The 10681-nt window shown below is 43.6% G+C and overlaps 2 protein-coding genes across 7 annotated transcripts in view; one reads left to right on the top strand and one right to left on the bottom strand.

The window, feature by feature from the left end:
• Window positions 1–220: 220 nt before the first annotated feature.
• LOC115896832 lies at window positions 221–3646 on the bottom strand. Its single transcript, XM_030928282.1, has 2 exons — window positions 3517–3646; window positions 221–1260 (listed from the first exon to the last, which is right to left on the bottom strand). The coding sequence occupies exons 1-2, from the start codon at window positions 3527–3529 to the stop codon at window positions 824–826; spliced, it is 450 nt and encodes a 149-aa protein (XP_030784142.1). The 5' UTR covers window positions 3530–3646; the 3' UTR covers window positions 221–823.
• Window positions 3647–3733: 87 nt separating this feature from the next.
• Window positions 3734–10681, top strand: part of PRPF4B (pre-mRNA processing factor 4B) — a 43648-nt gene continuing 36700 nt past the window's right edge. For 4 of the 6 annotated variants that reach the window (XR_748298.2, XR_004056719.1, XR_748301.2 and 1 more), the window contains exon 1: window positions 3734–3893. Coding sequence is in view for 1 of the 6 variants with exons in the window: in XM_010366089.2 (XP_010364391.1) it covers window positions 3853–3893 (41 nt within the window). In the remaining 5 variants the exon portion in view is untranslated. Of the gene's footprint in view, window positions 3894–6207; window positions 6237–9820; window positions 9887–10681 lie in introns of those variants that run through there. The other 2 variants (XM_010366090.2, XM_030928280.1) reach the window with 2 other exon arrangements.

The following is a 10681-nucleotide window of genomic DNA, read 5'->3' as shown; positions in this document are numbered from 1 at the left end:
ATGTAAAAATTGCGGGACATGTTACATGAAAGAGCAAACTATCACATTCTATACCTGAGTATAAGAATATTTGACATTTCATATGGAAAAAAGCCAAAATAAACCAGTATGTTCAAGTTGCTTCAGTATGGGTAATGGAACTCTGGGTGATTTTCATTGTTTCGCTTTATCCTTTGGTTTGCACCAAAATTGCTTCAATACTAACAACAACAAAAACAAATTACGTTCTCATAAGGTTTGTTTTGTAAAAAGGAAAATTCTGCCCAGTGTTCTAAACACCTCACAGTTCCCAGTCCAGGTCTAAACCAGAGCCGTAAGTATTCTCTGAAAAGCGATCTACTCTTAATTGACATCTGGCGACTCTACATGGAGCAACGGCTTCCTCCGCAGGATGTTACGATCTTTATTTTGCTTGTAGCCTACCGCAGAATGCGCCTATTAAGAGCTTATTGAGATTGATGATTGCACAGTGTAGCTTGAAAGGTCCAAATTTAATCAGTCTCAACGGGAGAAACAAAACTCAAAATTATTTTCAAAGTATTTCGAAAATGTGTGCCTTATCTGGAAGTAATACTTAAAAGGAAGCAAGCAAAGGCGGTCAGAGAAAGTCACAAAGGCAAGCTCGCGCCCGAAGCCTGCCTCGGGCCGGTACAGTTTTGTGTGGCGTGGCGGCGGCCGCAGGGCGCCAAGCGCTGTGGTTTTTACGGTCTCGTCAGCAAGCAGGGCCGACCTCCGCTTTATCGGACAGGACCAACGCAGGATCCGCGGCGCGGCGGCGACAGGGCCCCGAGGCGGATGCCCGGGCCAGGACTCTGGCGCCTACTTACTCCTCCGCCAGCCCGCCGGCTCCGGAAAACGACCTCACAGGAATGGCGGCAAGAGCGCCGCTGCCAGCACGGGCTGAGGAGAGCGAGCCTAGGGCTCCGGGCCCAGGGATGAGACGCTCTGGCTGGGAGGCAAGGAGCACTGACACCGACGGATAGAAGCCGGTGGCCCTCAGCTTGAGCAGGCGGCTTCGGGGCGGGGACAGAAGGGACCAAGCCCCATCGCGGGCCACAGATTCTCTCACGCCGCCGCGACGCACCCCCACGATGACGCAAGCACGCATGCACCTCCCCAGCTCCCGCTGGGAAGAGCGCGCTCCCAGAGCCCCGCCTCCTCCAAGGATTTCCGGGGAGGCGGGTGCCGCCTCTGAGTTGCCACTTTTGCTCCTCGGCTCAAAAGGCGCATGCCCGGGGCCGGTTTCCGTTGCAAAGGTTCCTGAATTTGGGGAGGAAGAGCAGCAAGATTGAAATATTGGGCATAAGTTTGTTGCTTCATAAACATTTGGTGAATGAATAAACGGATACGCCGATGTTTGCTTTAATTGTAACTCCACCTTCCAAAGGTCTCAGTCTTTCAAAACTACAACAGTAATATAGTTTTAGGTGTGTCCTTGACAAATCTATTTCATTCCCCAGGTAGCACCTTGCAAGTGAACTTGGTGAGAATTTTTTCAAGGAAATTTTTGCCAGCATCGATTTTTGAAACTTAGTTTTTACCATGCTCTTTAAAAAAAGACTTGGTTTGTTCAAATACCAACTTTAGTCACAATCTGGCTTCAGCGCCTATTGTTCCGGCCCCATATATCCTTCCCCACTCTTAGGATGCTTCATGTCCACGTAAAGCATAACTGCAAAATACATAGGGCAGAAGGAGACCTGGGAGATAATACTATGGTTGTAGAAATTGAGACCAGCTTGAGCTCTCGACGACAAGAGACACAGCGAAAACAAGGCATTTATTTATAATAGGCTCCTGCAAACAAGGAAAAATACGGCATTTTCTGATTGGAACGTAGTGCTCTACTACCGCTACTCAACAAACATTTGAATGCCAAAGAGCTGTGAGGGTGGATGCTCTATAAGTAGATCCTAAGCAAGGTTATATTTTTGTAGGAAGCAGCCTGATAAGAAAATAGCAGATTTTCGAGTCAGATTTTAGTTCAAAAATCAGCTTGGTACTTGGGAACTCAATCATCATAAGCAAATTACCTTACCTCTTAGTGTCAGTTTGTTCATGTGTAAAACGTGTTAGTAGTACCTGATCCGATCTTTTGCCTTCAAGTATATCACTGTTTCCAAGATGAGATCTCTCACAATTCTACTATATAGCACTGTTAATTTTAACATTATTTATTTAAAAATAGTTTACTACGTTTATTTCATTTATTTGCTTATTTTATTTGAGACGGAGTTTTTGCTTTTGTTGCCCAGGCTGGAGTGCAATGGCGCCGATCTCGGCTCACTGAAACCTCCGCCTCCCGGGTTCAAGCGATTCTGCCTCAGCCTCCCGAGTAGCTGGGACTACAGGCGCCACCACGCCGGCTGATTTTTTGTATTTTCAGTAGAGACAGGGTTTCGCTATGTTGGCCAGACTGGACTCGAACTCTTGAGCTCAGGCAATCCGCCCGCCTCGGCCTCCCAAAGTGCTAGAGGATTGCAGGCCTGAGCCACCGCGCCTGGCCCTAACATTTCAAAACGTTGGGAATTTAGGCAGCAAGAGACATTTTGTAAGAACATTTGAAACCCTTCTCCCCTGGAAGTCAAGAGGTATGTATGGAGCCTTGAGATTCCTAACTCAATTTCCTAGGACAAAGGCAAACTAAGATGATTACAAGAATGAAAGTGATCGTCACGCTGCTTCTAGGTTCCAAAGTATGGATAATTTTCTTTTTTTTTTTTTTTTAAATGGAATCTTGCCCTGTTGCCCAGGCTGGAGCGCAGTGGCGTGATCTCAGTGCAACCTCCGCCTCTCGGGTTCAAGCGATTCTCCTGCCTCAGCCTCCCGAGTAGCTGGGATTGATTATAGGCGCGCGCCACCAAGCCCGGCTAAATTTTTTGTATTTTTAACAGAGACGGGGTTTCACCATGTTGGCCAGGCCAGTCTGGAACTCCTGGTCTCAGGTGATCCGCCCACCTCGGCCTCCGAAGGTGCGGGGATGACAGGCGTGAGCCACAGCGCCAGGCCGAGAAATATTTTTTTAAAGGCGAATTAAAGAACCTAATTGGTATTGAGAGCTCTCCAAGAGCCAGTAAATGTTTTCCCTACAATATTCCATTCTACCCCATTACTGCAGCGTCGTTATAGAAAAAACCAAAATCACATAAAGCAACTTGGGCCAAAAAACATTACACGTTCCAATCACGGAAACAACGAACTGAACGACTCCTGAATCCTGTCACCCTTCAACTATGTAAAAGTTGAAAAGATGTGTCAAATACAGTAGCAGTTCCATATTAAAAGATATTTACGTTCGAGGTACAACCCTAATTTACAGTATTTAAAAACGCCTTTCTACACACTTTCCGGGGAAGTTAATGCCACTTCAGTTGAGCTATCTAGCGAGATGGTTAAGCATTTATTGTGTCTCTTAACACCGACCAGGGAAAAATCATCAATTCGTTTGCCCGAGTTTATGAGAATTTTCACCCAACTTCTAGTCTCCATAGCCAATCAGTTTTTGGAACCGCATACCCGATGCCGACATCCCTCTCTTGTTGGCTCCCCTCGTCCGCGGGCTTCAATAACTGAACGTCCATTTCTAGCACTGACGAAAGAGCTCAAGTTTGACACGCGCCCCCAATCCTTAGCAGCACCGCCCACCATGCTCCCGGAAGTTGCGACACTACGCCCTGCGCCAGTCCCGGGACGCAGGGTTTCATATCCGGATTCTTAGCGCGGACTCAGAACCCCGCTCTTCCTACGCGGTCAGCACATGCGCGGCAGCTCTTTTCCTTCTTCTTCCACTTCCACTACCTTCCACCGTCCGGGAGCCGCCGCGACCGCCGCCGAGGAGTCAGGAAGTTCAAGATGGCCGCCGCGGAGACCCAGTCGCTGCGGGAGCAGACAGAGTAAGTAGTCTCTGTGAGTGGGCCAGAGGCTGGAGCCCGGGGACGGCCGAGTGGGAGCTGCACGGGCGGGCGGGAAAGTTCGGGCCTAACGGCGAGAGTCAAACTTTGCCTTTTCCGGCGCGATTCGTTGTGGGGTGGGAGGCATGGGGAGCAGGCGGCCTTTGAGCTTCCTTCTCCCAGAGGCCGCGGCTGCTGGGGTGAAGGCGGCCGCGGCCTGCAGCGCGTCGTTGCCCCGAGAGGCGTAGGCGCGAGCGGCCTCTACAGGTCCGGTGCGCGTGGCGGCAGTGAGGTCGCGCTTTCCTATTCCTCCCTTGGGGACCCATCTGAGCTCCCTGGCCGCAGCTCTTAGCGGCATCGGTGTTGGGGACACGAGGATCAGTGGCAGCAGGCGGGGCAAGCCCGAAGTCTTTTCTTCCTCTTGCGGTACCCCCAGTCGTCCTTTTACTGGTGTCAGTTTAGGACCTGAAAGCAGAGAGCGGGGGTGGTAGGGTCACACTCTCTGGCCATCCCAGAGCTAGTCTGTGGCTAGCAGGATACTTGATCTCGTCACCTTTTATTCTTTAGTCCAGCAGTCACCCAGTATTGTTTTGTTTTGTTTTGTTTTTTTGAGTGCCTACCGGCAGCTTTTTTTTTTTACCAACTTGCAAACTTGAGGCAAAGTAAGATAGAGTCTTTGGTTTTGAGGCCTGGCATGTTTTTTTTGTTTGTTTGTTTGAGTTTATAACCCTTTAGGAGGACGAGTGGAAGGAGTAGTGGGAATTGCTAGCTACTGCCAAACCACTTTATATCTAGAATTAAGCTAATATAAGAATCCATGCGACCAAATGAAAAATGAAAAAAAAAATACGTGTGTATGCTGCAAGGTTAACCATTGGTTAACTAAAAGCAGTATTTTGCTCTTCATGTCTATGTTAGGAAAACTCAAACAAGAACCATAATAGAGAGAATGGATTTTACGGCAATGTTCCTATAGCGACCGTTTTTTTTTTGCATCTGCACTGTCTCATCTGTTTCCAGCCATCTTAGAAAGAGGTATAGTCTCCCAGCAAGTTGTGACTGAGCGATAGGAGAAATCTTTGCCACCAGACAACCTGACACTTCTTTGCTGTGCGTCCAGTTGTGGGCTCCTCAATCATCAGCATTACTTAGCTAGGCGGAAAAACGGAATTTTTAACTAAGGGCTTTTCAAAACTGCTATATTATTTTTATAATTTGACTTAGCAGAGAACAAATGGATTCTGAAGTTTTAAACTAGCTTTAACCTCTTACTGTTTCTCACCGAGTTCATTGTGTGGCAGTTAGTGTTTATGCCAATACAGTGCAGATCTCATGCTATGTGGTTATATTTTCTACTAATCTGAAAATTTCTGTAGTATTATGTCCATTTATTTGATTTTAGGGATGTTTGAGATTCATTTCGAGGAGTGAGTTAGTCATATTTTATTCATATACTATTTTCAAATAATGTTAGACTTAATAATTTTAAAAATACATATTCAGGCCTCTACTATATGAATAACAGAGGTAGTGTTGAATTTCCCTTCCCTTCCCCACAGAACACTTGGTGTAAATGGAATATTTGGTCTGTATATGTCTCACTTTCAGTAGTTTGAAAGTATTTAACAAAGACGATAACCATTTGGTATGAAAGCAAACACTGTGCCTGGTGCTCACAGTGAGTCCTTGAATATAGTGTCTACAACAGTTCTTTGGAGAACACTGAGTAGTTTACAGTTATATGGAATCTATTCAAAATAGAAAATTTAGGAAGAATAAATATAAAAAGTAGCTTTTAAGCTTCCTGAAGGCTTTAATTCTTTTAACAACCCTATAGAGGTAGATGCTTTTATTTTCCTTGTTTTAAAGATGATGAAACTGAAACACAGAGAAATTGAGTAACTTGCTCAAGGTCACCCTAAGTGGCACACCCATTTAAACTCAGGCAGTGTGGTTCTAAAGCCCTGCTGCTAACTATTGTACTGTCTGGCCTCCCACTGTACAATGTGGCTTCTTTTTAAATTGCTTTTCAAGTATGAAATTTTTTTATTTTTTCCACTGTCCCAGAAAGATCCATTTTTTGATGTGACGTGTCTAATTTATTGAGACCTAATTTCTCAAACCTGATTTGGCAAAGCAGGGACCAGAGGGAAGGTTTTAAGACTAGTTAGTCTTTTGGACCCATTCTGATTTTTATATCTACATTAATTCTTTTTATTCATTTTATTTATCTTTGAAACAGCTCTTGTCACCCAGACTAGAGTACAGTGACACTAGCATAGCTCACTGTGGCCTCAACCTCAAGTGATCCTCCTACCCCAGCCTCTGGAGTAGCTGGGACCACAGGTATGCAACACCACGCCCAACTAATTTTTTTTTTTTTTTTTTGAGACGGAGTCTCACTTTGTCTCCAGGCTAGATTGCAGTGGTACGATCTTGGCTCACTGAAACCTTGGACTCTGGTTCAAGCAATTCTCCTGCCTCAGCCTCCCGAGTAGCTGGGATTAGAGGCATGTACCACCACGCCCTGTTAATTTTTGTATTTTTAGTAGAGACAGGGTTTCACCTTGTTGGCCAGGATAGTCTCAATCTCCTGACTGCGTGATCCACCCGCCTCAGCCTCCCAAAGTTCTGGGATTACAGGCGTGAGCTACCGTGCCCGGCCATGCCTAGCCAATTTTTAAATATTTTTGTAGAGGCAGAGTCTTCCCATGTTGCCCAGGCTGTTCTTGAACTACTGGGCTCAAGTGCTGCAGGTACTAGGGAGTCTGAGGCAGGAGGATCATTTGAGCCCCTAGGAGTTTGAATCCAGCCCAGGCAACATAGCCAGACCCAGTTTCTTAAAAGATGTATACATTTTAACTTGTCAGAGAAATAGGCTTAATTACTTTCCTGGTAAAGTAGCAGTGGCGTTCACTTTGCTCATCACTAAAAAAAATTTGTGAAGAACTGTCTAGCTTAAAAACGGCTTTATTCATACACAAATTTAAATCAGTCAGTTCTCTGTGTCTCTGTATATTTTGAATGCCTACCATATAAATTCACTAAGACTATTATTCTTTGGAAAAAAATGTGAAAGAGGAAGTTAAAATAACACTGGTGGTTGGTGATTGGTGACTATTTTATTTTATTTTATTTTATCTTTTGAGACCGAGTCTCTGTTGCCCAGGCTGGAGTGCAGTAGCGCAATCTTGGCTCACTACAACCGCTGCCTCCCGGGTTAGTGATTCTCTTGTCTCTGTCTTCTGAGTAGCTGGGATTACAGGCATGCCACACCATGCCCTGCTAATTTTTGTATTTTTAGTAGCGACGGGATTTCACCATGTTGGCCAGACTGGTCTCGAATGCCTGACCTCAGGTGATCTGTCAGTCTTGGCCTCACAAAGTATTGGGATTACAGGTGTGAGCCTCTGCACCTGACTGTGACTCTATTATTTTAAAGGCGTTCCATGATTTTCATTCATTGTTCTGGATGCCTCAAGACTTGACTTTTTTAAAAGGTAAAACTTAACAAAGCAAATATATAAATACTGTTCAGCACCCGCATGTTGTCTGCACTTCTCATTCACCTTTGCTTCCAAATAATGTGATCCGAAGAATGTTATCCACTCAATAGGTTCTCTATAAATATATGTTTTGTGATAAACCTGTTGTGATAAACCTGTTGTGACCAAGTTGGTATACACATCCACTTGGCTAAATGTGGGATGTTAAATTGTAAAATGGTAATGTTAAAGCGTAAATTTATATAAATGAAATGTATATGGCCTGTATTTATTGTCAGTATAAACTATCCAAGAGGACTATTAGGTATCTTAACAGGAAACCTTTTTCTTGAGCTTTATAAGAAAGTCATTGATAATAAACCTAATTTAGCTATTTTAGCACAAGCCCATTGTATGTAATACATTATACCATTGACTCAGTCTTTCAGGTTTCCCAGATTGACCTGGTCAGACTTTAGTTGTTACTTTTAGTGACATTTGCATTGAGAGATGAGCTGAGACTGGTAAAGATCCATTGTATGCCTAGCCCCTGTATAAGAAAATGCTATAATTAAGGTTAACCTAATTGTACCAAGCTGGTAACATTTTTAGCAGGAAGCTACTCATTATTTCTTAAGATAATACTCATTAATTTACAATGGAAACTAGTTACTCATGGGAATGACCCTTCTACAGTGCTACTGGTCATCATGATGTATGTCTGATTCCCAGAAGCTCTAGGAGCTAGATTTTTTTTTTTTTTTTTTTTATAGAAGTTGATTCCTCTATGGGTAAACTCTTGAGAATTTTTAATGAAACTCCTAAGATTTTTGTAACTTGTTAGCATTAGAAAAGATAAGGGTTCAAAAAACTGATTTTCCTTTGGCGGGGGTTGATGAGATATAAGTAATTTTGAATATCACTCATTCAAAAATAGGTGTGTGCACTGTGTGAGGCACTGGAGATAAAACTGAGCAAAGCAAAATCTTAACTTTCAAGTTCTAAGACTCTATAATAGATAGTGTAACCATCTTTAAGCAACTTCTATATGTTTTTTGTTTGTTTGTTTTTGAGATAGAGTTTTGCTCGTTGCCCGGGCTGCAGTGCAATGGCGTGATCTCAGCTCACCACAACCTCTGCCTCCCAGGTTCAAGCAATTCTCCTGCCTTAGCCTCCCAAGTAGCTGGGATTACAGGCATGCGCCGCCACGGCTAGCTAATTTTTTTGTATTTTTAGTAGAGATAGGGTTTCTCCATGTTGGTCAGGCTGATCTTGAACTTTGGACCTCAGATGATCCCCCTACCTCGGCCTCCCAAAGTGCTAGGATTACAGGTGTGAGCCACTGTGCCCAGCTTTTTTTTTTTTTTTTTTTTTTTTTTTTTTTTTTTGAGACGGAGTCTTGTTCGCCACCCAGGCTGAATGCAGTGGCACAATCTTGAGTCACTGCAGCCTTCGCCTCCCAGGTTCAAGCACTTCTCCTGCCTCAGCCTCCGGAATAGCTGGGATTACAGGCATCCGCCATTATACCTGGTTAGTTTTTTGTATTTTTGTAGAGACGGTTTCACCATGTTGACCAGGCTGGTCTTGAACCCCTGACGTCAAGTGATCTGCCTGCTTCAGCCTCCCAAAGTTCTGGGTTTATAGGTGTGAGCCACTGTGCCTGACCTTATGTTATTCTATATATATAATTGACACAAACAATACTTATGAGCACCTGCTATAGATTAGATAATCTAGGCCCTTAGACACAGAACAGTGAACTAAAATGAAAATTCTGCTCATAGAGTGCTTACAATATGATAGGGAGAGACAAACAATAATTATATTAGTGGTAACAGTTGCTTTGGAGAAAAATGTTAAGCACAGAAGGAGAGTATGTGTGCAGTGGGGTGGTTTTGCATTTAAAATAGATTGATCAGGAAAACTTGTTTGAGAAAGTGACGTTTAAGCAAAGACCTAAGGCTGGCAAAGGTAGCCAGGAATGCATGTATCTGGGGAAAGCGATCCTGGCAGGAGAAACAGGTACCACGTACCTGAGATGTGAGTATGCCTATTGAAGGAGCATGGTGTGGCTGGAGCAGGGTGACCGTGGGAGAAGAGTTTTAGGTTTAGAGTGTTGGGGATTTTGGGGCTATAAGTATAGGACCTTTTGCTCTGAATAAGGTAGAGAGCAATAAAGTTTCACAAAGAATAGTGATATAATCTGACTTCTAAAGCATCTTAATCAAATGGAAGATCTTTCAACTGACTTGGAATACTGGCCTTCTCACTGGTTTGTTGTGTGTGACCTTAGGCAAGTCCCTTGAACCTCAAAAGTCTCAAATGGAGAGAAATTTCTTGAACACTTAGTGTGACAGCCTTTTATACTATGAACTCATTTAATTTTCATAAGCCCTATGATTTGTCAGTACTGTTTCCCCATTTTTTACAGTTGAGGAAACTGAGGCACAGAAGAGCAACTTGCCTAAGGTTACAATAGCTTTGTCATGTTGGAGGCAGCGTTTAAACCAGGTACTTTGACTCCAGAATCTATGCTCTTTGATGCTATTCCTTAAAATAACATTCTTATTAGCAGTCCTTTCAGCTCCACAGGATTTTTGTAAATAAATATATTTATCTAGCATCTATACAATAATAATAGCTTATTTGGGGGTGGAAGGGACTTGGTCTGTGCTAGGCACTGTCATAAGCATTTAACATCTATTCACTGTGTAAACTTCCTAACACCTTTTCAGGTAGGTACGATTATTTTCTCCATCATGTAGATGAGGTGCCTGAGGATCACTTGCCAAGACCGCACAGCTAGTAAGTAATGGAACTGGGGTTTGAACCCAGGCAGTCTGGCTCCAGAGACGCTTAACCACTCGACTATCCTTGGTCTTGAGGATAGTCTTGAGTTAAAACTCAAAACTTTAGGTAATTTTGAATTTGAGCTTAGTGACTAGAATTTTGTGCTTTGGGCACTAGATTTTATATGCCTAAAGATAATTCTCAATCTTTAAAGGCTCTCCTACCTTCATAACTTGAATTAGCCTAAATTTTTCTCAGACTTTTCCCCATGTAAGTCAAGGTTCAGGAAACAGAGACCTTCTGGACTATGGGATGGGAGATTTCTGGGGGAAAAGGATGAGAATATAGCCTGTATAAAGAACAAAGTTAAAATGCCTTGGAATCTTTTTTACTGAAATCTGTGTGACTTCTTTCCCTTCCGTAATAAAGCAATGATGGTGTTTTGTTTTTTGTTTTTGAGATGGGGTCTTCCTTTGTTGCCCAGGCTGGAGTGCAGTGGCGTGGTCATGACTTACT

This window comes from Rhinopithecus roxellana, chromosome 4, assembly GCF_007565055.1.
Source record: "Rhinopithecus roxellana isolate Shanxi Qingling chromosome 4, ASM756505v1, whole genome shotgun sequence".
Lineage (NCBI taxonomy): Eukaryota > Metazoa > Chordata > Mammalia > Primates > Cercopithecidae > Rhinopithecus > Rhinopithecus roxellana.
The sequence above is the reverse complement of the archived record's forward strand: the minus strand, read 5'-3'. Positions and strand labels throughout refer to the sequence as shown.